The 27580-nt window shown below is 41.2% G+C and overlaps 1 protein-coding gene and 1 long non-coding RNA gene across 4 annotated transcripts; both read right to left on the bottom strand.

The window, feature by feature from the left end:
- Positions 1-538: 538 nt before the first annotated feature.
- RUBCNL (rubicon like autophagy enhancer) lies at positions 539-27580 on the bottom strand. Of its 3 annotated transcripts, XM_071739661.1 has the most exons (17): positions 27468-27558; positions 26625-26740; positions 24490-24598; positions 21385-22050; positions 16280-16365; positions 12837-13044; positions 11878-11982; positions 10603-10645; positions 10154-10286; positions 9602-9747; positions 8786-8850; positions 7513-7751; positions 6707-6768; positions 5809-5962; positions 5588-5678; positions 4900-5059; positions 539-1045 (listed from the first exon to the last, which is right to left on the bottom strand). In XM_071739661.1, the coding sequence occupies exons 2-16, from the start codon at positions 26694-26696 to the stop codon at positions 4947-4949; spliced, it is 2292 nt and encodes a 763-aa protein (XP_071595762.1). In that variant the 5' UTR covers positions 26697-26740; positions 27468-27558; the 3' UTR covers positions 539-1045; positions 4900-4946. The 3 variants fall into 3 exon arrangements, with proteins under 3 accessions (XP_071595762.1, XP_071595742.1, XP_071595751.1); XM_071739641.1 differs by lacking the exon at positions 539-1045 and having other exon boundaries at positions 4619-5059; positions 27468-27580; XM_071739650.1 differs by lacking the exons at positions 539-1045; positions 27468-27558 and adding an exon at positions 27280-27300 and having other exon boundaries at positions 4619-5059.
- On the bottom strand, positions 2070-3799 carry LOC139791809 (uncharacterized). Its single transcript, XR_011724028.1, has 2 exons — positions 3291-3799; positions 2070-3243 (listed from the first exon to the last, which is right to left on the bottom strand). It is a non-coding gene; the product is annotated as an uncharacterized lncRNA (long non-coding RNA).

The raw sequence follows: 27580 nt of genomic DNA, 5'->3' as shown, positions 1-27580 counted from the left end.
GTAGTGGAGAAAAAGAAAAACTACTTCCTTTTTTCTGTTGCCTGACGACATAATCCATCAAAAGCCTCTAAATAAAAAACCTGCAGCAGTTTGGTGGGGAAGATAAGTTTGGGGAGATGACATTACTTAGTGGAAAAGAAGCAATCAGCAAGTACCAAACTGTAAGCTTTTCTGAACATGAGTGGTTACACCAACCAATGGCAGCCATAGAGGTTTTTAAGTAAAATCCTGTACATCTACACTGGCAAACTGTTACAACTAAGCTTGGCACAATTCTGGCCATAACAGCAAATACAGATCAGGAGTTAGCATCAACATAGCACCATTCACAGCAAGAACACTGGATTTGGCAACCCCATGGTGAACAACAGCACGGTGTATTTGAACTTGGCCCCTCTCACACCACCTGCCCTCAGTACCAGAGTCCAGTTCTGGCAAGTTTGATTTACTGATAATAAATTTAACCTACATTTTGATCAATCTGGTCTAGTAGAAGATGTCCCCATCATCAATTTAAGGTCAATTCTGACCCAAACCATTTCATGATTCTCTAATTTTTATTTTTAACCTAATCAAATGTAAAATATCATCATTCTTTGTAGACAGGATGGATTATTTATTCAGTGCAGAGCTGCTTTTACTGCTGCCAGTCTTCCTCAGCAATCTCCACGCTATCCAAGCCTTTCTTGAAAATCTATTCCCTACCTCTCCTTTCTCTTCTTTACAGATGAGCTTTTTCTCTATGACCTCCAGGTTTTGCAATCTTCAAAAGACTTTTCAGTCTGTGGTCAGACAGATACACAACATGTGTTCAAACGTGGTGTTTACACATACAAAATGAAAGGGTCTTGTACTTTTGTTCAGAATGCAAGGGAGGGCAAATACTCTAGACCAAAGGATACCAAATTATGCCAGTGCTGAACCTTGTAAGTACAGCTGATACCTTAAGACAGAAGACTTCAGGTGTTTTTCAGAGTATTCAGATTTTTGGCCTAAGAGGAAATTATATCAAGCAGTGGTCCCAGAGCAAATAGTGGTAAATGTCCTTTTAAAAAAAAAAATTAAAACATGACAATAGAACATCAGGAGTGAAAGGCTTCTGCTGAAGGTGTTTGTATACTCTGTATACCAAACCAGACAAAATATCATTTCTCATAAGACACATAGATATTTTCTTCTCCTAAAGTGAGTGGGTGTGACAGACATCCCTGGAATTACATGGGCCCAAAAAGCTACTTAATTACTTGACATAATTGCTTAGGGTTGCAACCAGAGCTGTATTTGTGAGTCTGTGCTATGCTGGGCAATTAGTATTATTCTAGTATTTACAATAAGAGCTGTATGATGTGTCCTGAAAGATCCTGCCAGGAATTCACCGTACAGAGTCTTAGCCAGGCACTTCCATCTCCAGGCAACTCACAACTGAAACTAAGAGGAAAACCACAACAAATCAGTATAAAAGAAATAAATAACTAGTGGAAAGGTAGGTAAAATTTTTAGCAGCAAGAGTGAGACATTGGTATTGTTTTCCTATGAAAACCTGCTCCTATGGAAATTACTAATAAAACTGTCTTGACCTGAATTCCACTTGTGGAGAGAGGCATTTGGTTGACTAGGAATAGGTTTCTCTGCCTCCTAAGACCCTGAAAATACTCCTCCAGTCAGGTCCTAAGAGGAGCTCCAGTTAGAACCAGATGGCATCATGGAAACACACTGGTAAGAATAAGCATTGGTCCTCATTGCTCAGGCGAACTAGAAGGTGCAACAATTCCCTTTCCCAGCTGAAGAGTCACATCTCTTGTCACTTTGTTAAACACATTCAGCTGTCTAGCTAGAAGGCCCAGCTCCTTGGTAAGACCACCTCACCTTTCTATAGCTGCTTCTCCAAGAATTCAGAGCTTCACCAGGTAGGATTTTACTTCCTGCAGAGTTCAGTGTAGCCACATAGCTTTTGTTTTTAAAAAAGTTATCTTGGATCTGCCTGGGCAGATCAGAACCTCAGAAATTGATTTAACCTCAGAAATTATCAAACTCAGTAGTCAACCCCAGAGATATGCTAAGGAAGAGCATTGATTCAAGAAGTTTAATGAATCTCAAAACTTGTTTCAAAGAATATAGCTACACCCTAGGGACACCTAGAGGGTTTATAGCACACCAGTCACTGCCCAACCCACTACGTCACCAGAGAGATACAGTGCCTGCTTCCAAGTTTTTACCATGGTTTCTTTGTGCTATCCCAGGATATCAGCTGATAAGAGGAAGGTTTCACATCAGCAACACTAAGAACACATTGTGGCTACAGGCTTTGCTTCTCACCAGGGAAAAAGTTCAAGGTGAACAGCCTCAGCAGGTTCCTGTGGTAGCCTGTGGTGACACCAGCACATGAGAATGTGATTTTGGTATGACCCTCCTCCAGACCTAAGAGACAAGAGCATCACCCCCTCAAAACCAGTGAACAGTGGCCTCTCTTTTATTCCTGCAACCTGTGACCAACATGGTGGCACCTCAGAACTTGATTCTTCTTCCTTTAGCTTCACCAACAGTGCCTTGTAACTAGTTTTATTTGGATTAGAGGTGTGCTGATCCACTTGGATCTTCCACTTTTCACCAGCTACTCAAACTCACTGAGGATTTCCTCTTGTTGCAATAGATGTTATGGTAAGTAGGAATAATTAGGATAAGCTGTACAGACTCTACAAAAACCTGGACTGAACTGAGTGAATGTAAACTATCAACACTTGATGCATGAAACTCACCCTGATGCACCCCTCCTGCATACCACAGCTCTTTAGTGAGACTTGAACATTTGTGAAAAGCACAGCTAGAAACCAGATCAGCTCTTCTAAAGTAATGAATAATGAAAACCATGTATTCAGTTGCCCTGCAGGTTATCCCACAGAAGGATTATTCAAGTGAGCTCCTTCATAAGCAGAAAATCCCTATAGCAAGGCCTTTCATGTGATTCAGTTAGTCGTGCATCTTACTTAAATGAGAATTTACTCTTGCATAACATTAAATACAGGCAGCTGCATAAGGAGGTCCTTTCTCACCACGTCTTACCCTACGTCAGTATCCTTTTGGTGGTCTTGAGCAAGACATAATAATCTTGCCTCTGAGCAGTAAGTAGGTAAGCTGGGTTTGGCCACAGAAAAAAAACAGCAAATGGAAGAGTTAGTGAGCTTACTAGTACTGTGTGCATTACATGGAGGTGGGCTTCACAGACCCTGCTAACAGAGAGCTGATCTTTGCCTTGCTAAAAGCTGGTGCTGGCAAGTGAGGAGAGGGAGAACAAAGCACAAAATGAGATCAACCAGTTCAAAATATTATGAGCACCCCATTGGAGAGATCAGAATTTTGCTACATCTTTTCAGGTTCTGGTGTTCACAGATACTTCATATGAGGCAAACAAATGGTTTTATGGATTCAAGCAGGTGCACTGGGTTTCTAAAGGCAGGAGCAGGTTACTCAGCCAGTTTCATTAGAAGTAACCAACCAACCAACCAACCAACCAACCAACCAGGCTTGGGAAAAAAGCTGCTTTCAACTTCCAGCACTTCACCTTTAGGCAAGGACTCAGTCTGCAGGCATGAGGGTGGATTTAAACAGGAGCATCCTGCTCACTCACTGCTTCTCCTTACATTTCTAAGTGCTCTGGAAAGAAACTTGCAGAGCAGTATATAGGGTGTAAGTGGTAATGTGCTGGCAATGGGGGGCTGCAGGGTAGACTCTGTGCGAGGAGGCCAGGGCTGCCCTGTGCCTGTCAATTGCTTCCAGCCAATGGATTAATTGCAGGACACAACTGAGCACCTCTATCAAGACAATGGTACTGCTGACAAAATTTAAGAAAGGGCAAAACACTACATAGGCAGAGGTTGCAGTGGGGAAGCATGGTGAGAAACAGCACTACAAGCACCAGCATCAGAGAAGGAGGTAGAAAGAGGCACTCCAGGCACCAGAGAAGATTCCCCTGCAGCCCATGGACATTTCCTAAGGACTTTTGTCTCCTGAAGAGCCCATGCAGGAGCAGGTTGATCTTGAAGGACCCACCATGGATCAGGGAAACAGAATGAGAAGGAAGGAACAGAACAGAGGAACTGTTATGGACTCACCACAACCCTCATTCCCCATCCATCTACACCACTTGCAGCAGAGGGCAAGGTAGATGAATTGGGAATGAAGTGAAGTTGAGCCTGGGCAAAAGGGTGGGTGAGGTAGGGGGAAGTTGTTGTTTTAGTTTTTGTCTTTGTTTCTTGCCACTCTGTTTCTAACTGCCAATAAATTTGATTTTCCCCAATTCAAGTCTGTTTTGCCTGTGACCATAGATGTTAAAGTGATATCTCTGTCTATCTCAACCTACAAACTCTTCTATCTTATTTTCTCACCCTGTCCTGTTGGAGCTTGGGTGGGCATTAAGCAGCAGACCAAGGTCCACCCACCATAAGCTGTTGCCTCTTAAAAAGAAACTTAAAATCTACTGGTTCACATTGAGCATTTGCCAGAACAGAATTTCAGATCAGCACCTGCCCAAGGCTTGCAGACAAACCTTTTGTATTACTGAAGTTTGAGCTAAATAGGACGCACTTTACCACTTTTTCCTACTTCCAAAATCAGACACAAGTAAGGGTTTCTAACATTCATTTACTATCTATACATTATTTGCAGCATTACAGGGAATAATTTTATATGGAAAAATATAATACTAAAAATCTTACATACAAGCACAAAACATAGCAATGAAGACTGCTCATAGAATTGACAACTCTTCTTTCTGTCACCAACTAAGATCAAAAGCCTCTAGGGTGAGATTTCAACAACAGTATTAAAGTCTATACCCCGCATAAAGGAGACATGCATTAAAAATAGTAATGTCTAAAACAACATTATTTAATTGTTAGGCACCTGAAGATTTGGCTTTGAACATCTACTGAAAGCAGAGGAATTAAGTTTCATGAAGGCACCGGTGATGGAGTCTCTGAACACGTCCTCCGAGCTGCAATCCGCTGGCATTTGGGACATCCTCCAGACTTGAAGCATGCCTTGTGAAAGCATGTTTTGCACTCTGTTTATACACATGAACAGTTTAATGTTCCAGAGAAAAAAAATAAAATTAATTAATAGCTGTGTTCCTCGAAGAATGTTCTATTTGTTACCGAAGTGTAAAAGAAAAGAGAAACACTTTAAGGCCAGAACAACCACCCCCATTGTCATAATTATGACTGATCTTTTTGATAGGATTCCCAGGATTTACAATCACCATCAGCAAGATCTGGTATACCAAGCAACAGTATAACACTGTCCCAGGCTTGTTTTCATGGGGAAGACCCAGAAAAATAGCCTCATCCTTCAGCCATAATTTTATTCAGGGAAGTCCCTAGTTTGCTATCTGGATTTACAGCTGCAAGACAGCTGCCACAGACTGGTTTTCCAAGATACAGGCTATCCATGGTTATCAAATACACATGCAGGTTTTCAAATATACATGCTTTCAGTGAGACAATTTCTCAATGTTTTCCTAAAATTAGTCTGAACAGTTTGAAACACCAACGTTCCCTCAAGGAAGAAAGAAAAGCTTTGGTCTGGAACATACCTGTGCACCTCGTGCATTTGGCAATCTGATATGGAAAGAGGAGATCTGCACTCTGGCAAAATTCACAGATAAAACCCTTTGCTTGACAGAGCTACAAGAACAGAAAGAGAGAAGAGAGAATTTACTTTTAATCCAAGAAAAAAAATATTTGGGAGTATCAGCAGGGATATTCCTTCACACTAGCAGCTGTGAGGACACCAAGAGCCCTAACTCTTCCTTACCTCACAGCTATTCACATGGGAGCTAGAGCTCTTCAGAATGTCCTTAAGAAGGGGCAGTAGCTGCCCTCGTTTGATCTTCACCAGATCATCCAGGGAGAAGAGATGCAGCTCCTCTGTCAGATGTCTGGGAACCTGTTCAAATTCTTTCACCACACTGCAAAGAAAAAAACAAATCAGTTTACCAAAAAGTCTATGTGAAGAATAAGCCTATTTAACTTCTCATGTCACCCATGAATCCTAACTCCCCTCCCAGTTTGAGGTGACATTAAGAACAACTGGAGGGCTTGTGACTAGAGTAAAATGTCTCTTTTAAATGCAAATGATTCCAGCTTTGGAGTTGCCATATGCAGTTAGCATGTCTGAGTTCTCAGACAATATGTAAAGGTCTTTCCCTCCTACCTCAGAAACAGTGGGCAAAATTCCATACATTACCTAATGCTAGTAAGCTAGAATTAGTCACCTTTTTTGTAAAGAAATCTTTGAGGGGTTTTATCCTGCATAATTCACTACTGGATGAAACGATGCTTGTACTGAGCAGGTTAACATTGAAAATGCAGCTAATACTTTTAAAACTTCTCACATGCTGCCTATGTAGAGGATCTTGATGTTTATCTCTCCAATGGAATCACATGTGGTTGTAGGAAAAAAAAAATACACCTACCAAAAAACATTCAACATTTAAAACCAGATGTCTTGGGTATGAAAAACAGAAAACTACCAAATACAAGCTGTTCTTCTTTCTATTGCACTGCCAATTTTGAGTGAAGCTCTGTTAACAGAATTTTTCTAAAGATTTTGTTCATTTAGAAATGCACCTACAAGTCTACAGAAGAAGGCTCTATAAGTACCTTATGCATGTTTTAATAAGGTATTTTTAATGCATGATCATGGCCCATACCTTTCACCAAGCCTGCAGCTTTTCAAAAGCTTTTTTAAATGAAAAAGCTGTTCTTGCACCTCCTGAAAGATAAAGGGAAAAAACAAACAGATTTTTTAAATGAAAAAAAAATTGCATTTAAGTGGTGAGGAACACCACTTTGAGTTATAAACCTTTGTCATCACATCAAGCCACATCTAAAAATAGGAACTTCACACTTAACACAGAATTCAACAAATTGATTTTATAATGCATGGAAGGCAAAAAGTGTTTTTATTCACTGATAAAGGAAGCCATTCCTAACATTCCTAATGGCTCCATGTCAGCACACCAAGATGCTAGACCCAAACTGTGTAAAAACAGACATCTCAGCCAAGAGTGAGAGCATGGCAACTTGAATCTTCAGAAGACCCTTCCTCAAGCTGCAGGAGGTACAGCTCTTAGATGAGCCAGGGGTGTCTTCTCTAATGGCTCAAAAATTAGGGAGTCATTCAGAACTTCTTGAGCTTTCTAGCTGCTAAACAGAGGTAAATATTTACTGCTGGAGCCCAGGTCCCCACCATGAACTAAAACTGCAAACCTATAAGGAAATGCCTCCCAAAGACAAGGAAAAATGAGACCCCTGGCATAGGTTGGGAACTTTTCCCTCCCCTTTACCCAGGGAGAGAGAGAAAGTCCCAGAAGCAGATAAAGTCCCAGTCTAAGTGCAGATAAACCATCTCTGCCTCCTTCACATATATGCACACAGCAAAGGACCACCTACTCTAAGGAGCTCTTCCTGAAAGTCTCAGACCCAAAATCCCCAATTAAAAACAGGCCACACTTACTCTCACTCTGTCCATTTCTTTACTTTTTGTGTAGAGGGCTTCATTAATACACAACACATTGAAAATTGGGTGTTGCCATATGCTGTCCAGTAGGTGTTTTGAGAAGTTGCATACATAGTATTTTTTGAAGTCCCACTTCAAAAGTATTCTGGCAGGAATGGAAGACTGAGCATAGCTGTGGCAGCAGTCACAGAAGTATTTCCCCAGGTAGTCACAATAACGGAGCCTCCTGATGTATTCTGCAGGTAGATAGCAATGAAACTGTGAATATTTATAATAATTATGGGACATACCTCTTTTCTGAATGCCTGTTCTGTCTGAATAACTCTCATCTACTGGAAAGAGGGGCAAGGGATTTTTTATTTTTTTAAGTTGGGTGGTTTTTTTAACTGTAGTAAACACAAGCACAAGGTCTCTACTTTGCATTAAAAAGCTTTCCACATCTGTCATACTGAACAGATTATATTTATGAGATACTACAGAAACTGTTGTTGCTTTACTTGAAAGAGAAGATAAAACACACCAAATACTTCCACCAAATGGAAAGAGAAGTGATTTTGGAGTCACATTTGCATAACACTTTTTCATATAGAAGTTTGTGCATTCTTCCAAGCTATCTCAGTGTCTCAGGTTTGCTCAAGATCACCTCAGATGGTTGATACTTCAGAGACCATAACAATTGCTGCTCTTTTACTAGAAGACACAGAACAAGTCTTGAAAGCCACTTCAGAGATTTCTTCATTAAGGTCTGGTTGTCAGACCTGTAAATCATCAGGCTTTCAAGCAGCTCTCAAAGTATCACAAATAAACCATAATCAAACATAAATGTGATCAACATTTAAAGAAAAAAGTTTTAAAGACTCTACATGTTCTGTAAGATTGCATAAAGCTTCTGTGGAAAAAAAAAAAAAAAAGCAGCCTTCTGGAAATGTGTAAATTGACACAGAGAAAGAACTACTGAAATAAAATGTTGGAATACATAAAATCAACACTTTCCAGCAATTTTTGATAGCTTTTCATATCTTGTTGCTATTATGAATTTTTACTATGAATGAAAAAGGCCTATCAAGTACTGTATTCTGTCTGTAATGAGAAATTCCTGGCAGTGCTAAGATCTCATTGCCTGTTTTATTCTTGCAGGCACATCCAACAATGAGATTTTCCTTCTAGCTCAGATAATTTTACAATTATGACACATCTATGATGGTGGTGATTACAGTCTAATTACTTGCAATGGTTTATTAGGTTTTTTTCCCCTTTTGGTAATACTTACTGCTTTCTATTGGAGTTCCACAGCCAACACAGGTAAAATTTTGGGCAGCCACCACTGCATCTCTCCTGTATACAGAGGGGCAAATAGTTACAGCTTTCAGCATGCAAAACAGAGTTTAATTAATTAACATTCTCCCAGAACATAAGAGGGCACTGGCATCAGTGAAAACACCCAATTTAGGAGCTTAATCCTACTCCTCCACTTGAAGAGGTGACGCAGATTATTATTTTAATGGGAGTCTCCAAGCCACTCTGTGGAGGATATACCATCAATAACTGTTTCTAAATGTGGCTTCTTGGAAGAATTAAATTCTTTTCCATTTCTTAAGGTGGCACCAGTATCAAGAGGGAGGGGGAAAACCACATTTGCAACTGAAAGGGCAACAGGACCTGAAACAACACAGGAAACAGGCATTTCACAGCATTTTATGTAGAGTGAGACACTAGTTTTCCCAAATACCACTTGTTCTCTCCCTTGTTTCTGAAAACCTGTGACCCATAAAATAACAGCAGGGAAACTCTTAGGCATATTCTCCAGGTGGTCTCACAAAGTGAAATATTTAGGAGTCCAGGTAAGACTAAACAGTGTGTTTATTACCACATGTAAAAACATATGTGCCACATTAAACAGGATGTGCTAACAGAGGGGGAAGAATATGCCTTTTGCTTTTTAGTGACAGACACTGCAGAAGGCTGCACCATGCACTAGCTCTAACTTTAGGTTCTATTAAATCACTCAGGCTCCCTCCATCCACTTCAGGGGATTTTGGATAAATCCTCAGTGTACTGAACAGCAATGCTCAGATCCTTTACTCACTTGGCTGAAGGGTGAATATTAAAGATAATCTGTGATTTTGGTGGGGTCCAGCCAGAATATCCTCTTAATTTGGTTATGTTCTTTATTTCTTCAGCCAGATTCAAACTGGACTCGAGCTCTCTTGGAATATCTTCTTTCAGCATAGACTATTGGGAAACACAAATTTGTGAGGATGAATAACCCATCAGCTGGATATATGTCAAATGCTATGAAAGATCTCCCTTTATAGTCCAGGATTTTGAAGTTCAATTTTCACCTGCATGTAGTTCCCCCCCCCAGTTAAATTCCTTCATATCAGTCCCAGGAGAAAGTACATCCTGATTGCTCACAACTGCACATCTTATATGTGCTGAAAATGGTTGAAGAGAGAAGAAATTTTCTAAAAATTAATCTAAAGTGAACTAAAAAACTGTAAGCACTTGTCTGTATTTACTTTTTTCTTTTTTTTTTTAATGTAGCTTCCCCCTTTCCCTAACAGGGAACCAGCTGCAGTGAGACAATGATTATTTGGGGAACTGAATAAAGAGTTCGCTGTTTTCAGCTCAGACTCACTCTCTGCTTAGATGAGCTCAGGAAACCAGACAGTTGGACTGCAGAGTCTGTCAGCAACCAGTGTTTTCTGAAAGCTCTGCACAACTCCTGGGCTGTTGCTTCAGCAGAATTGCTGCCTCGTTCAGAAGACAATCTGAAAGTTAAGCAATACAGACAGTGAAAAATAGGAGCATGACACTGGCAGGTCCGCTGCCTCTTCTGCATCCCTGAAAAGTTTTGTCCCATCCTTTTATCCCCTTGCTTTGATACACCCAGAGCAGAGAAATGCTCTGTTAGTCCAAGTGCCACAGACATTTGCTGTCAAGCAGCATTCCTTCCTCTTCCTTGGGAGGGTCAAATTTATCACACCTACACCTTTCTCTGCCCAACCCAGAAGAGCCACCAGAAAGCCAATCCAGTAGGAAAAGGTAGTGCCACCAGGCTGTTACAATAAAGATACACAGCATTACCTTTCATCTGGGGTGACAGACAGATTTTCAAGGTCTTCAAGTTCTGTGGTAATAGAGAAAAAAAAATTATCAAGCCATCTAAGAAACAACACTGTTTTAAAAGTACCTTCTGTGTTAGTATGGTGTCAGTCTCATATATATTCATCTTTGTAACACCCTTGCTAGATATCTGTGGGGAAAAAAAAAAAAATCACTCCCAGCTGAAAAACAGGCATCTCATCTCCTCTGTAGATCTCTGAAATCTGCTGATGTTGGGTACACCCTAACATTAGGCATCACATCACCATCAGCCTCACTTCAAGAGCAGTGGAATTAATAAGAGAGACCAAATGTCTGCTAGTCCAGGTCCAGACAGAAAGCACTAGATATGAATAGTAATGTATAGAACTAACAGAATGCACATTATTTTTTTTTTCCCCACAGACAGGTATCTGGAGACACCAATCAGAAACCTGCCAGTTAATGCTATAAACAAGTCAGCAACAGGTGAGATGAACTGACTTAAACTGCACACTTTTATTATGTTTATATATACAAAACATGCTTATGCAGACAAGGTGTTTACATTGGTAGCATTAGGTTTAGCCACATATTGTGGTGAAGACAAATGCTTCCCTTTTCATACATGTCAAAATAGCTCTTGCTACTAGAAATGCTGTTTTGGAAGCTGGTTTTTCATTCTTATATTTGGGAAAGAGGAGGTGGAAGAACAGTTGAACCTCTAAAACAAAAGCGAGCAATAAAAGAGTATTTGTTAAAAGAAAAAAAAATTGAGATTAGATTTAATTCAGGGTATTTTTAAGAGTTTCTTTATACGCAAAAACCAGAAGGTAAACAAACTCAAGATGTCCTAAAGAGAAGCAGAGTACAGGTGGGGACAGCCACTGACCCTGAAGCAGAGGGAGAGCTGCCTAAAACCTCATCAACCTTTTTAATTAGGAAATGATCATGTCCTAAATTCTCTAAATAATACGGCTACAGCATTGGCTGAGGGATGATCCAGTTTCACACTTCACTTCCTTGCGTTCATTGGGTTTAAGTTTTAGATATCATTTCAGTCCTTCAAACCAGCAACCTTCTCAGCCAGGAAATCCTGCACCACGCTGGTATTTCTGCACGTGTTCTAATTCAGACTTATGCATACATTGTCCTTCCCATTTTCTCATAGCATTTCTCCTGGGATATCATCTACTAAACCAAAAAGATTTTCCAAACTATCAATGGATTCAGCTGAACAATTCAGCTGTTTCTGCAGTTACAATTTTCAAGTCTTACCAATAATTACATATTCATCCTCTGAGTCACTGTGGCAGCGAAATCTGGTAATCTCATGATGGGAAGGTAGATGCACTGGGGAGCTGACAGGCAACAAAGCACAGCCTGTCCAGAACAGAAAAGACCAGTTAAACTTTTCCAGTATTTATAGAGTAGCAGCAATTATATTTGTACTTTTCTTTGCTCACCAAAACTTTAGCATAGCACAGTCTGGATTTACAGTGCAATTTCTTCTGTTTGTTTTTATATAAACACATACAGAGAAAGACAGCTCTTGGGAGGCTGTCATAAAGCATGTCCCTCAGTTTCTTAGGAAGAAGATCTGTATTATCAGTGGTCTCTCTCCTTCTCACATGTAAGCACACCATTCATTTTCCCCCACAAGTTATGTCATTTGGACTTCAGACTTAAGCTCCAACCCCAAGATCTGCTATTACTCAGACTAAAATCTACTTAAAAATGCATGTGCTGACTCAAGCATTACAGTTCCAGAGGCATTTATTATCTGGCCTCAAACTACAAATGAATGAATACCCTGGGCAGCTTCACTTAAATCAATTGCATGGCCTTATCTGCATACTGCAGATGTAAGCAAGGAAGGAAAGAGTCAGGCTTCAAATCCTGGAAAAAAGGATTTAAAAACAGGGAAAATCAGCAAGGAACAGGCCTGCTCTACACAGAGTTGTTTGGCATGGGGCCCTTCAACCTTACATTTTCTTTTTCGTGTAAAAAAAAACAACTGAAAAAAACCCCAAATCATTAACAGAGATGTAAGCATGCAAAAGGAAGAATTCGACCTCATAATGCTCCTCAGGGAACTCAACTCTGGAGAATTTCAAAGAGGGTAACACAGGATTGGGTTCCAAGCAATGCCCAAATTAATTTAGTATTTTCTTGAACAAAAAAATCAGCAAAAGCTGTCAGAAAAGTTCACATTATAGACTAAGTAAGTAACTTGCCTTCATAACCACTGTCGGATGAGGCAACAGAAGAATCAGACTTTTTCACTCCAGGGTAAGAAGGTAATTCCAGATCAGTATGATAGCTGCCATCTGATCCACTTGCTTCCTCCACAACCCAGGATTCTGCTTGTTGGCTTAGGATATTACATTTCATTTTTTCTAGAGATGCTATAATCATATCTGCAATAAAAAAGTGTGCGTTTTCCTGGACGCAAGATTGGAACACTCATTAGTACACAGTATTTTTGACATTTACTTAAGATGAAGTGAAATACATAATTCTCCCCTGTACTTTTTCAACTCGGGAAATTAAAACATAAGGCTCTCTCTATTTAAATTTCAATTTAACACAAAAAAAAAAACAAAGCCCAAGGAACCACCCTAAGGGGAATTCAAAGAGAATATGCAAAATGCAACTGCCCCGATAATTGTTCCACCTTGATTAAAGCATACAATTTATTTTTATCTTACCCATCTATTAGATAAAACCAAACTTGATTACACACCTAATTGATGAATATGTATGCATTTTAGAGACAGTCTTCTAGTTACATTGCATTATTTAGCATGCAAGTTTGAAGCCATGCAGCATATTTAGCAGCATTTAATTTTAAGTCAGTGTGTACAGGCAGTTTTGCACACACAGTAACTTGGATGGGGCCAGAAGAGGCAATTTTAAAGGGACTGTAGATCTTCAGGTGGTGGGTAGTACAAAAGATAGTAAAATGTTTTCATTTGTCAAGATTGAAAGAAGTAGAGGTGGCAATAGGCAGTGTGATGGCTTCCACTGCCAACTCAAATCTCCAGTAGAAAGTCTGGGATAAGGGTAAATGGGAACCTGACTCCTCTGGTTTTCACACTGCCTTAAATAAAAGGTAACTGGTACAAAGCTTCACTGGTATTCCTACACCAGACACAACCTCTTCCCACAGTGCCTCTTACCCTTGCCTGCCTGAGTCACCCATCCTCTGAGAAAAGGGGATTTCTAAGGCTGCCTCCAGTGCCATCAACACATCCAGACAAGCCTGGGGCTCCCTGCCCCACTGTCACTGCTCTAATGCCATCTCCAGTGGCCTTATGAGCATCCCACCAGCCTCATTTGCACTACTGCTGCTGGTCTGGGTGGGACCTCCTAGCCCAGGCTCAGCTCAAAAGTGGAAAGAGTGAAGAATTAGGTTCTCTCACCTGTGGGGTTGGACACTCAGAGATCCTCAGGGTACTTTCCCCTTCTCCCCTCAATTGTATGTGTTTGCATTGTGCAAGGTTAAACCTCTCTCTAAAATCCCAAGGCAGAACCCAAGGCTAGATATTCTGAGTGCAGGATAATTAAAGCTTTTTAGGAAAGTGGCTTATGCACAGAAAATTGGACCACTTGCTTAAGTATTCATGACATTCCCTACACCCTGCATGGGAAGCATGAACATCAGTGTATAGAAATAGCTAAATCATAAGGAGCACAGGAGACACTGCTGTCTTATTCTCCACAGCATTTAAAAGAGATTAATGTCCACATTACAAAGAGCCCACAAGTCCTTGTGGATATTCCAGCAGACTTTTTTCTTTAACACAAATTAACATCACTTTCTTGGTGCAGTTTCTCCAGAGACAACCTGGAGTCTAATCTCAGAACACACCATCAGTAAAGGACAGAATTAAGCAGTTTTTTTGCTCTTGGGAGATGAAGAAGACATCTACTACTCTGAAGATTCAAAAAGCCTGTGTGTTAATTCCTGTGTAGTTAATTCCAAGTCAGTGGCAGAGCACATCACCATGTCCTGCTGATAAAAACAACTAAGAGAGCATCTGAGAACTGCAAAAAGATGGAAAAGGATACAGGCACTCATGTACTCAGCATGACCATCAACTTTCAGCTCTGCCACCCTAGGAAGCAATCCCAAGTCAGCTGTTCCACACTAACCTTCTCATTTCTCTTTTTCTCTTCCTTTCTACTCACATCAGTGTAAAGTCCCTCTAGATCATCTGGCTCATTTTCCTGGCACACAACTACAAACCTCAAGACTTGCTGGCACTACCAGTACCTTAGTTTTCAGTCTCCTAAATTTCAGACATTATTTTACAACCTGAAAATTTTGGTTGGTTTATTTGTTTTAGTTTCTTTTTAATTATTATTGTTTGGTGTTTTTTTAAAGGCAGACTCAGCTTTTGACATCTTTTAACCTGTTATCACATCAGCAGCCATTTATCTGCACAGTAAAAGCAACTGATGAGAATTATTGAATGAGGCAAGATCACAGACTGTGGTTTCTAATCTAGGTATCTACTAACTGGCCTGTTGGTGACTGAAATACATAAATAAAGCAAATTATTTTGGTTTTGGCTACCACATTACAGAGAAACACGATCTCCTTTCTTTCACAAAAGAGCAATATGAAATGCTAGTTCACAAGTTTGTTGAATTTTGGTATGGGATTTATTGGGCTTTTCTGTGTAGTATTTTTGTTTATTTATTTTAAATACACCTTAGGGACACTGAGAGCTTCAAATCAAATGCAAAACTTGCCACTCCAGTAAAACCAGTGCTGTGCACAAAGATGATTATCTCTTGGGCCCCCAGGACATAGGACCACATACCCATTCGTAGTCCAGAAAGAAAAAAAAAAAAACCAAAACCCACAACCAAAAACCAAACCAAATTTCCTTTTCTAGACACATTTTTGAAGCTCTTTTGTATTAAATCCTACTTACTGCAATAAGTAATTATTGTAACATTACCCCCTCTTTTTATTTTCTTAGAAAAGACTTTAATATTTATCACAGAGTTATATGTGACAGCATTATCTTCTCATCTTTGTGTATGCTTAAGCAGCTCATCCGAGCTTGTATGTGGCAACACATTTGTTTGGACCCCTAATGCAAATCAGAAACCATGATAAACTGCTTAAATTACTTTAGATGTCACACTGACTGTGTTTGCTATTAATATTGTAATTCTTTTACAGCAATCCACACCAAAAAAAACCCCAACCTCTTCCTATCTCCTGATAGTAAAAGCATGAGCTAAATCCCACCCATATACAAACGGTTGCAACAGATTCTACATAACATATTCTAATGTAACTTTAAAGTGACTATAATAACCATAAAGTTTAGTTTTGAGGAATTGATGGAATATCAATGGAATACCACAAATTTATGGAATTGCAAGGATCATGGAATGAAAAGCAGAAATGTATAGTGTTGTAAAATACTTCCATTATTTAAAACTAATTAAAATATTTAATCAATTAAGAATAAAAATAAATTAAGAAATGGGCATTCTAGGTGTCTAGGTTCACCCACAAAGGGAAAGAAAAGGGAAATTACAGGATTTGTAAAGATCAGTCCATCTATCGGAAAGTGTTGAGAAATGTCTCCTGTCATCTGGTTTTGCCACTATAAAAGGGAAAAGACATTATGAGAACAGATTTTGTTGTCCTCACCTTCTCCACGTCTTCTGGAAGCACACAGATATCCTGCACTGAACGATTCAAAGGTATAGGACTTATGTTCAAAGGAGAAGTAGAACCTGTGGGTATAGCAAGAACTTTTATTAGTTATTTCTTTCTCTGTAGCTCCCAGGATGTGTGTAGGGTGGCTTTCAGAAAGCAAATCAAAACTTTCTTTCCCAAAACCAGCCACCAGTCAAGTCTGTAGGTTGTGGTGAAAGTTAAGGAAAAGGAGAAAGAAACGTGAGGTACGCGTTGGCACATGAAATACCCTGACAAGCTGGAACATCAAATACTAAGGAAGTACCAAATCAAATGCTAAGGAAGCAGAGTTCAAATGCCATGTGGTGACAAGCACCATGGTGCTCCCAACATCAGGGCCCTCCCAGCTATTGCCTGAGCCCCTGGTGACAGCCACAGCCAGAACCTAATGCTGGGATGACAGGGATGCTCTGCAGTTCCTTACACAGCCAGCTAACACTTTCTCTCTCCTCATTCACAATAGGTGGAAGAAAAAAATCTCACAGCTGCCTGGGCATGCAGAGATGCATCAGCTCTAACATTCCCTGAATCACTGCTGGTATTGTGTGACTACACCAAGTTTGCAAACAACTTAGCTGTCACCTTTCTATACCTGGAGGAAATCTCCTTCCCCTTTCCAAAAGGAGCCCATACTGCATGGTGACACACACAGCTGGGGTGGATGCAATAGCTGCAACACTCCCTGCTTCCCAGAATAGCATTTTCTTTCCCAATATTCACTGCTAAGATAAGCAGGTGAAACTAAATTAAACTCTTACCCCTTAAGAACTTCTTACTATGATGCATCTGGCTTTCTACAGACAGAGGCTATAGCCTGGATTTCTTCTTATACAAAAATATATACAGTTTCAGCCATCTTACCATCTACCATCTTCAGAGAATTGAAGGTGTGATACCACGTATTGTTTACAAGCACCCACAACCACTGTTAGTGGAAAGATGACAATTACATAGAATGTCTGTGGATGTACACACTGAAAAGGCATGAAAGGAAATGACTCCTGGTTTTCACACTGACTAATGCTTGTATACTACCTCTCCTTTGACCTTATAACCAAGCCATTTCTCAGTGATGACATTTACAGGATAAAATATACTATGTCCAAATGCTACCACCACATATGCCATTTCAAGTTGTTTCAGGTAAGAGGGGTTAATCAAAGGTTCTTTGTAATAAAAAAAAAACACTGCTGAATTTGCGTAGAAGACACAGAAAGGACAAAGGTCTGAGGATAATCTCTGAAAACATTTTCTAAAGGGCACTAAACTCTCAGGCTTCCTTTAGATTCTTCTTACTGCTTATTTATAGAAACCCTGCAACACTGCCCTGAGCACTGATGACATCAGGCTAAAAAGTCAATACTGTGCTCAAGCATAGCGACAGACATTGTATTTTTCATAGAGAATTATTAATAGCTCTAACGTGTACACTGCAGAGGAAAAATGGGAAGGGTGGTGAACTGACTTCTCAAAAAGAGATTTAATCAATGCTGAGTTGTTTTCTAATCAAGTTATTTCTATGCCTATTTGGTGGTTAGTCTCACTGGATAAGCAGAGTGCAGGGAGTGCAGGTAAGTGCCAAAGACTACAGAAGAATAAAAGCCCAGGTCTCATTATTTAAGACAACCAACACTACTTTCTGAAGTAGAAATAATAAGCAAAAATAAAGAAATGGGAAAAATTTTTTTTTTAAAATACAGGATGCAAGTAACTTTAAATGTAATTTTGAAATCTAATGGGAGCCTCCTGTCTTGCATCCCACTGGCACCTTTAAGCAAAAAGAATGTATAGTGGGAAAGAGCATGGGGAAGGAGCCCAGTGCACCCAGCAATAGGATACAAATCTGGATCTGAAGCAAAAAATAATCTGGCTGTCATTCTGCTCCTGAGCACATTGCCTGGAAGCTTCAGGAGCTGGAGCTAAAGAGCCCTCAAGAGCTGCAGAAGTGTTATGTGCATAGAAGTTAAAAGTAAGAACAAGCCCTGTGAACTGCCAGTGATGCAGCAGCCACAACAAAGCCCCCCCAAAACAACCAAATTCAGTCACAGGCTCTTCATTAACAATGATGAAGCCTTTTCAGGAGGTTGCATGAGGACAATATAAAATGGTGTTTGAAAATATGAACAAGTCCTTACAGGAGACTCACAGGATCAGCAGAAAATTCCATTGAAAACATCATTTATTCCAATTCAAGTAATCTTATTTCCTTATGTATTGTGCATTCCTTACCAATTCTCCAGCAAGAAACAAAAGGGAGAAACACCATCACCTTTTGAGACAGCAATAGAAAGGATGGCCAGTCAGGAGATGCTCTTGTATAATTTGTACCTTAAAATTAGGCATTTTCTTTTATTCAGTTTTTCTTTTGCTTTTCCCCATTCTCATAGTCCTTCACAACATGGAGGAGAACAAGACCTTGGTCCTCTTGACCCTAGGCTACCTAGCAGCAAGTGAAATGGTTGGAAGCAACAAGGAACAATGAAATGCAGAAATTTTCACTATGTAGAGAGAGCCCACCATGTTGTACAGCACCTAACAGCATCCTGGCTCCCATGAGGAGTATTTGTTAGTAAAATCATGGATGATACCACTTCAGCAGCAACATGGACAGCAGGGCTAAGTTCATCCTCCCCACGACACTGAGCTATATGTTGTGGTTGCCATGCTGGAGGAAAGAGATGCCTTGACTGGTTTGGCAGGTGGGCTCATGCCAACCTCATGAAGTGCAACATGGCCAAGTGCAAGGTCCTGTATATGAGCTGGGACAATCCCAAGCACAAATACAGGTTGGCTGGAGAATGGATTGAGAACAGCCCTACAGAAAAGTACTGAGAGGTGCTGGTTGATGAGAACCTCAACATGAGCAAGCAGTGTATGCTTGCAGCCCACAAAGCCAACTGTATCCTGGCTGCATTAAAAGAAGCATGGCCAGCAGGTCAAGGGAGGTGGTTCTCCCCATCAATTCTGTTCTCAGGAGATCCTACCTGGAGTACCATGTCCAGTCCTGAAGCCCCCAGAAGAAGGACATGGACCTGCTGGAACAAGCCCAGGAGGGCCACAAAGATGATCAAAGTGCTGGAACACCTCTACTATAAAGACAAGCTGAGAAAGTTGGGGTTGTTCAGACTGGAGAAGACTCCAGGGAGACCTTATAGCAGCCTTGCAGTACCTGAAGGGGGCTACAGGAAATGTGGGGAGGAACTTTTTACAAGGATGCAGTGTATGAAGTGATGAGGATGAGGGGGAATAGTTTCAGACTGAAAAAGGGGTAGATTTCAATTAGGCATTAGGAAGAAATAATTTGCTGTGGAGTGGTGAGGCACTGGCACAGCTTGTCAAGAGATGTTGTGGCTGCTCCTCCCCTGGAAATGCTCAGGGCCAGGTTGGATGGGGCTTTGAGCAACCTGGTCAAGTGGGAGGTGTCCCTGCCCATGGAAGGGGGGTCAGAGTTAGATGATCTCTAGGGTCCTTTCCAAGCCAAGCCATTCTATGATTCAGTCACCTGGTTGCTGTACTCCTCCGTTTGCTTTCTGGAGAGTCAACAGCGTTACTGACCCAACACAAGCTTGTGACACATCCTACTCATGCCAGAAGTTCAAGTCACACGCGATTTAATTGTTCTTACACACGTGCCTTGTGGTCCCCACTGCCTCTGGGAGCCTGGGCTGTGGTTTCAGAACTGACTTCCCAAACCTGCATGACTGGCCCCAGCCAAAGCCAACTGCTGGGTGTGGTTTCCTCCTCCTTCATGGGCACCCCTCAAACACGCAGGGCTAACAAAACACCAAGGAGGAGGAAACAATCATAATAGTCACCACACTAACCATTGACAACATCCTAACACATGTGACAAAGTTATTACTATTAAAAACTCTCTGTCCTGCAAGGGCACGTGCCTATTTGAGACCTCACCTTGGAGCAGCTCTGGGTAAACAGGTAGGGAATACCAGGTGTTGGAAGTGGGGCTCAGTGAAGCATCACCAACAGGACTAATACTGACCAAAGGGAGAAAAAAAAACCCACAGCCTTTGCCATTTGCATTTATAATACAAAAGCAAGCTGGTTGCTCCCATTTACTTTCATTTCCAGTAGAAAAATCAGGTGCTGGTTGCTCAGCATCTGCAAAAAACAAGTCACTGCATACCAATAGCACCCTTTATAAATAAAATAAATATGTTTACCTCACTGTAGCTAAGGCAGTTTATATCAATAGTAGGTACTAAACATGAGGGGATTCTGCCATGTCAGCCCAGGGGCTGGGTACCCAGGCCCACAGCTCAGGAAGGCCAAAGCCAGCTGTGCCACCAGCCACCTTGGGGACATCCTGACTGAGCAGGTCCTCCTCCCCCACAGGTCTGTCCTGCCCCAAACCCCTTCTGACTGCAGGAACAGGAGGCACCCTCTGCTAGTAGCCCTCCATCTGTATCTCTCCACAGACAACACATGGGTTTATCAGGACTGGAAACAGGTAATAAGATCCTGATGTGTTATCAGGAGAGGCTGTGTCTCCAAGATGGCAGATACACTTGGGAAAGGGAAGAGGGAAAATAGTCCTGCTCTTGCAAAAGCTGATTTAGTCATAATGAGAATGGGTGTTAATGCCCTGCCTCCCAGACTCGGAATTGAAGGACTCCCTCTCCTCCAGCTCAAGTTAAACACAGAGGGATGTCCCAGGGAGTCTGCACACCTCAATGAGTCACTACAAAATGCCCAGCTCCACGCTATCTGCCTTCCAGAGATGGGTAACGGTGAAGACTAAATGCTGGAATTCTAACCCAGTGAGTGTTCTACATTGACCACAGCTCAGCAATTTTTACATTTTACCAAAAGCTGCGTATTACAGAAGCATTTCTGTGCCATGAGACAGAAGACTATCTCGTTTCTCTGAGTCCAACCCTCTGGCTCTTTTGTTTTGAAGCTTTCTCCCTCCCCCCTCTCCCCTGTTTTGAATGAAAACACTTGTCAATCACAAACATTCACCCAAAAGGACTGTATCAACTTATATTACAGTCATCTTTCCTGGCACAGAAATCTCAAAAACAGACCTGTAAAGTTACCTGTTTGATTGGCTGGATTTGACTGGGAAAGTCCACTGGGAGAATTGTCACTGTTGCTGGCAGGTGTAGACTCCAAAGCATCAGGGTATTTCAATACATCTGCTGGCTTACCAACAGCTGAGTCAGGAAAAAACCTTGTGAAAGTCAAGTCTCTTTCGGGGGAGGAACAACATTCTTCCCCAGAATGCACAACAGCTGATGTGACACCGTCTCCTGTTAAAGTCACCTGAGTGAAACAGTTGCGCTTGGGAGGGGACTCCTCCGAAAAATCAAAAGCATCCAAGGAGGAAGCAGCAGGATCCCTGTCAGAGTACCGGGGGTGAAAGAAAGTATCCAGTGAGGGTTTAGAGCCATCGCAGAGAGTGTTGTCCCAACAGGCCCGGTGCCTGGTAAACCTAATATCTGTTTGTGTACTGGCAACACTGCGATGTGCAGCATCGGTGTCGCTGTCCTCACGGCTGTCCCCGTCACTGCTTTCTTCCCAATGTTCCACATCACTGTCCGGGTGTCCAGCTCTCTGCATTGCAGTTTGCTCTGGCACCAAGGAGGGCTTCAAACCAGATGCATTTAAAACAGACATGAGAATGTCTTTGATAGCTTCAGTACTGTCGGGGTATGATCCAAAACTTCCAGCATGTCCAATCACTGCTGGCCTCGAGCACTTTTCTGTTCAGAAAAGGGAAGAAATTGGAAGGTTAGGAAACCATCCTAAAATTGTTAGTTTACAGTGTGAATAAAATGTACATTATTTTTCACATGGGTGAGAAGACAGGAAAGAACTTTGTTCGTGCCCCATTCTCTGCTGCTTCTTCCTGCAAGAAAGCTTTTGCTTTCTGCATGCAGGAAGCAATTCTGTCATTGATAAGGCTAGGTAATAAACCAACAGTAAAGCATGCTGCTGCTAGTCAAACACAATTAGCTAAGACTTTAATGGTGATGGATTTTCAGCATGCTTGAAAACACCATTGTTCTACAAATCTGGATGAGATACAGTTACCAGTACAGGTACTGGTTCTATTGCCAGGAAGAGAGAGGGTCACATGATAGCAAAACACATGGTGTATCAACACAAGCAGGAAGGAATAAAAAAAGTATATATATATATACATACATGGTAATGAAAAGTCACATGCTTGCATGTTTCAGTCAGACACTCCTCCTCATAAAGAAAGGGCTAAAGTAACCTTTAGTCCATTACTCACAGGGGTGGCAACATTTATGTGAACCCATAAAGAAAATCAGCTCTGCCTCAGAAGGAAAAGCAGTGCCTGCCTATGTGATCTACTGCAAAGTTCAATAGAAAATGGAAAAAAATGGTTTTAGTGGCAGAATCAGCAGTCATAGTCAGGTACCCTAAACAAAAAAACCTCACAGGAACTGCCAGCTTCCAAGCAATGGAGAAATTAGGCACAAAGCCTGTGTTCAAGAAGCTATCACAAAACCACAGCAATGAAGTTAACTATCTCCTTTGCAGAAGATAAGTACTTTGTAAAATACTAAGAATAGATACAATCAAGAAGATGTATTTCCAGGACAAAGAACTCCTACTTAGGACCATGAGGAATGTTAAATATTGTTGGTGAAAAAAGCAGTAAGTCTTACAGACTTTGCCCAGAGGTTGCTCTCCTTGGACTTAGCTCAATGGAAAACAGAAAACTCAGCAAAAGTCACTCACCTGGAAGCCAGAATGCACTCTCAAACTGCATGGTAAGAAAGTTTACTAATGAAGGGATCAAAAAAAAAAAAAAACCAACCAAAAAAAACCCCAAAAAAACAAACAAAAAAAAAAACAAAAACAAAAAACCAAACTCCAAACAAACAAAACCCCCACAAAAAACGACAAAAACACCCCACCCCACCCCCAAGTTTATATAATGAGCACTCCTCATCAAGTCAAACCCAAAAAAAAGTATTAAGAGCATCAAGTATAAGCTACAATGCAACAGCTGTCAGCAATGCTGATCTCACAAAGCCAAGTCAAAATTAGCTTAAGAATTCATCAGTGATTGGGACCAAGCACCTGCCACTGATCAGGACAAAGCTTTTGCAGAAATAGCAGCAAAACTGCACATTTTACTTGCAAATAGCAGCAAAACTGCACTCGCAAAGAAACACCTTTCTAACACAGCCAGTAATGGAAGTATAAGGGCAGAAATAGGGAAGTAAAAGCTAGTTGACTTTAAAACAAATGTATTTTTCTCTTTTCATGAAAAGAAAGAAATTTTGGTAACTATTGGCACGTCAATTGCACAGGAATACCTTAATCTGGACAGAAAACACCATCTTGTCTGTGCAAGGCCTCTTTAGCATTACTGGCTTCAACTCTTCTGCTCTGCTTCATTATTACAAAGCCCTACAAAGCCCATCCTCATAACCTTTCCAACTCCATCCTTTGTCAACTCCACTACTCCAGCATCACAGAGCACCTCTAGCACTAATCATGTAATTGTGCTGATTCCTTTGCTAAATATTCCTTCTTACTGGATTGCAATAATAGAAACAATATATATTGGAGAATATATATTGGAGAAACAATAATAAGTTTTAAAAATTTAACTGGGACTTCTGCTCTGCTAGTTTAAAAAAAAAAAAAAAAAAAAAAAAAAAAAGTAAGCAAACAAACCCCAACAAAAGCACAACACAAACTCCACATCTTAAAGCTACTACCAGAAATAGGGAATGTCCAATTTCAAAAAACAAAAGAACAACCAAACCCAAAAACAAACCACCTCTTCTGTTTTGCAAGATGCTCACATGAGTTAATTATGGTAATCTGTTAAAATCTGAGAAACTATTTCTAGAATGACCAAGGACTTAACCCGCCAAGGATCATCTGAACAATTGCAAGTATTTTACTTTCTAGAGCTCAAAATGCCAGCATAACTAAAATGGCAAAGCTACTTTAAAAGGCAGGACTCTCCCTCCCCTGTACTTTCAAATTGTATAATATACTTCAATGTTGTCCCATCTTCAAAGCCAATAAGCAACGTTGTCTCTCTACCCAGATTATACTTGTTTAGTACACACAGGCAGATAGTTTTTCCTAGCACAAGAATCAGCAAATTCCCCAGAGGGAGGCAGGCATTTCAGAACAAATTGGCATACCTGGGAGAACAGAGATTTGAGGTGTCAGAGCAAGGCAGCTGATCCTTGCTGAAGGACTTGAAGGATACGCTGACTCGTTGAGAGCCACCTTTAGGCTTTTGTGGTTTAACTAGAACAAGAACAGATTAGTTTGGTTACAAGAAAACAGTACCCTGGTACTGATCCCCCCCATGTAACAATCATCCCAGCAGGAAGAACACCATGCTAGGGCCTGCTTACAGTCACTTAATAACTGCCTCTATGTCTCATTGTCTGAAAATCTCCCCAGAAGCATGCACCACCTGAAGAGCACTGCACCTCAACCCTGCATCTTGACTCTACATCTCCTATTTCACTCCAGAACACAGGTGACCAGAAGAAACCCACCAGGGCTGAATTAAACATGTGCATCAGGCATAATGAAATTAAATGCTGAATCTATATCTCTGTCAGAACAGCAGCAATGAAGTGGAAAAGAATTTAAGGAACCACCAATCTCCAGCTGGAAGAATGGTCCTGTTTAGATGAGTATAAGATATGACTTAAAGCTGAGGTCCTGACTCCACGAGCACCTGATGCATGTGCTGCTTGATCTCCCAGCTGTATCTCTTGGGAGCAAGTGCTGTCACATAATCAAGTCTGCCTAATTAGATAGAACACAGTACACGATGTTCACATCAGCAGTGTTGCAAGAAGTGACACAGATAGATAAGGCTTGACCTGACATACAGCCTGCCAGTATAAGCTGACAAAAATTGTGAACCCATTTGAAGTAACTGAGCAGGTTTACATCAGATCAGCATTTCACTTTGTATATTTTGGGTATTTTCAACCCCAAAGTTGGCTTTACCACACTGCCAAACCAGCCTAAGATGAACCAGGGGAATGAGTTTAGATAGCACTGATACCAAGGGCCTAATTCCAACAAAGGGGTCAAGATATACTCGGGAGCAAAAGCAAAACAACAACAGACCTTAAAGCTCACAAATGCTTTGTGAGGGTCACACATTCATCTCCAGCTCTCTCTCTTACATCAAGTATGTCATGAACCTGCAGAGCACACTACAGAAACCTTTAAATGCTCTGAAGGCCATATAGTTCAAAGGCATATAACCTAGGTGTTCCTCATGCCTTCTCCCTACTCACAGATATCAGTGAGATTTCTCCCCTGGATGCCTCTCACACTCTCCTGTTGATCCTATGTGAAAAGAAGGGAGTTTAAAGGTCTGCTGTCCTCTGCCACCCTGTGTTGACCTGTGTTTTCAGTTCCCTGTGTGGTCTCAGGGGAAAGTGAGGTGACTCAGAGATAACATCTAGTCCAGATACCCTTCAAGCTCACAGAAAGCAGCATAAGTAATTAAAGAAATCAAAACCCACAAAGAATTTCCCTTCTAACTGAACATTTAGGGCCAAAAATAGTATACCAAATTTCAAATATTTAGCTTTCCATTATGTCTGTGTTTACAAAAATAATCTTTTAGGTATCTTAATGTGTTCCCTGTTATTTTCCTCCTCTCTTCACTAATTTAAAAGAAACCATCCTGTAGACTGTCAGTTTTACTGGATAAAGTAGTTCTTACATAAACTCATATTTATTAATTAGGTTGATTTCTTAAAAATGGTGGGCTTTTAGTATTATAAATTAATTGACTCTTTCTCTTAGAATGTATCACAACTGCCTGACACCAAAAAACCCCAAATCTACTCCCATCTCTTTGATCTTATCAGAAACAACCAGTGTTCTGATAATTAGTATAAAATATTTACATTTACTTGCAAAATGTTATGATTTCAACTGTATCACAGATTGAGATATTTAGCATTTACCTAACAAACTTTTTTTTTTAATAAGCAACTAAAGAGGGTTTACTAGGAACTGTGGCCACAGAGGTGCACAAAAGATAATCACAGGGTGCATAACCAACAACAAAAAAAAAAATCACTGACATCTCACAGCATAAATGAGTCAGCCTCCCACCTCATTAATGGGACTGTATTTCCAAAGTTAACTATGTATTAAAAGAGCCAGCATTTAAAAAATCTTTACTGCAACCATGGACAACTAAAAGCTATTTTTGAAGAAGAAAAAAAGGGAGTCCCCCAACTATGGAAGACACTGAGCCTTAAAAGCATTACGATGCTTTCCCTTGACTCACCTTTTTAGACCGGGCGTGCTGGAAGACTTCTGTCCCGCTGTAGCTGGCTAAAGCTATTGCATGGAGAGACATGATGGGAAAACATTCATTTTTTTGTTGTCGTCGCTGTTAAGTACCTGGAAAAAACCAGAGAAAGAACTGCGATCACCCCCACGTTAACCGCGAGCTCTCCGTGTGTTCTGCAGACCGCGATTCCCCATCTGGTCTGCAGACTCCACACTTCCACATTTCATATTCTGAACTGCTTTCGCGTGCTTAGAAGCTTGCCGAAAAGCAGAGCTCAGCAACAATGGAAATCTGTGCTAGAAAGAGCTTTAGATCTAAACAACAAAACCCCAAACAAAAAAAAAAAAAAAAAAAAAAAAAAAAAAAAAAAAAAAAAAAAAAAAAAAAAAAAAAAAAAAAAGAAAAAAAACCGTAAAACAACCAACCAAAAAAAAACCTCAAAAAAACCCACCGAAGCAAAACAAACAGCAACAGGAGTGCCTACCACAGGCGAAAGTGGAATGCACTGATGGGTGCTACCCCACAGTTCGCAGGACAAGGAGGTGACGGAGCGGCCTCGGGGGCAGCTGAGCCCCCGTGCCCGGCAGCAGCGGCTGCCGTTCCTCCCCCCCCCCCCGACCCCATCCCCGGTGCCGGGAGGGGAACGCACCGGCGATGAACAAACCCCCGGGGTTGTCCTCCCGGCGCGGCGCTGGAAAGCCGCGCAGCCCTTTCCACAGAAGCGCTCAGCCTGCCGGACAGCTTTGGAAAGCCTTTAATCCGCAGAGAGGCTCCGAATCGCTCCATGCGCCCGGCAAGGCACCAACCTCCCGCTCGGCCCCGGCTCCCCATCCTTACCTGCGGCCCCGGCTGCCTCCTCTTCCTCCGGTCGGCGGTCTATCCGCGCTCCAGTCCGGTGCAGAGCCACAGCAGCGATGCCCCGTCACCTCACTGCCGCTGCTACCGCGACT

This window comes from Heliangelus exortis, chromosome 1 (assembly GCF_036169615.1).
Source record: "Heliangelus exortis chromosome 1, bHelExo1.hap1, whole genome shotgun sequence".
Lineage (NCBI taxonomy): Eukaryota > Metazoa > Chordata > Aves > Apodiformes > Trochilidae > Heliangelus > Heliangelus exortis.
Note: the sequence above shows the minus strand (reverse complement) of the source record. Positions and strands in the feature narration are given on the sequence as shown.

What these genes read in the sequence shown, in the direction of transcription:
- RUBCNL (XM_071739641.1), bottom strand. Translation starts at nt 26,696, where the DNA reads ATGTCTCTCCATGCAATAGCTTTAGCCAGCTACAGCGGGACAGAAGTC. An exon ending in TGAGCTCATCTAAGCAGAGA is followed by an intron (nt 9,748 to 10,153) that starts GTGAGTCTGAGC and finishes GTTTCCCAATAG; the next exon opens with TCTATGCTGAAAGAAGATAT. An exon ending in AAGAAATGGACAGAGTGAGA is followed by an intron (nt 6,769 to 7,512) that starts GTAAGTGTGGCC and finishes TTTATCTTTCAG; the next exon opens with GAGGTGCAAGAACAGCTTTT.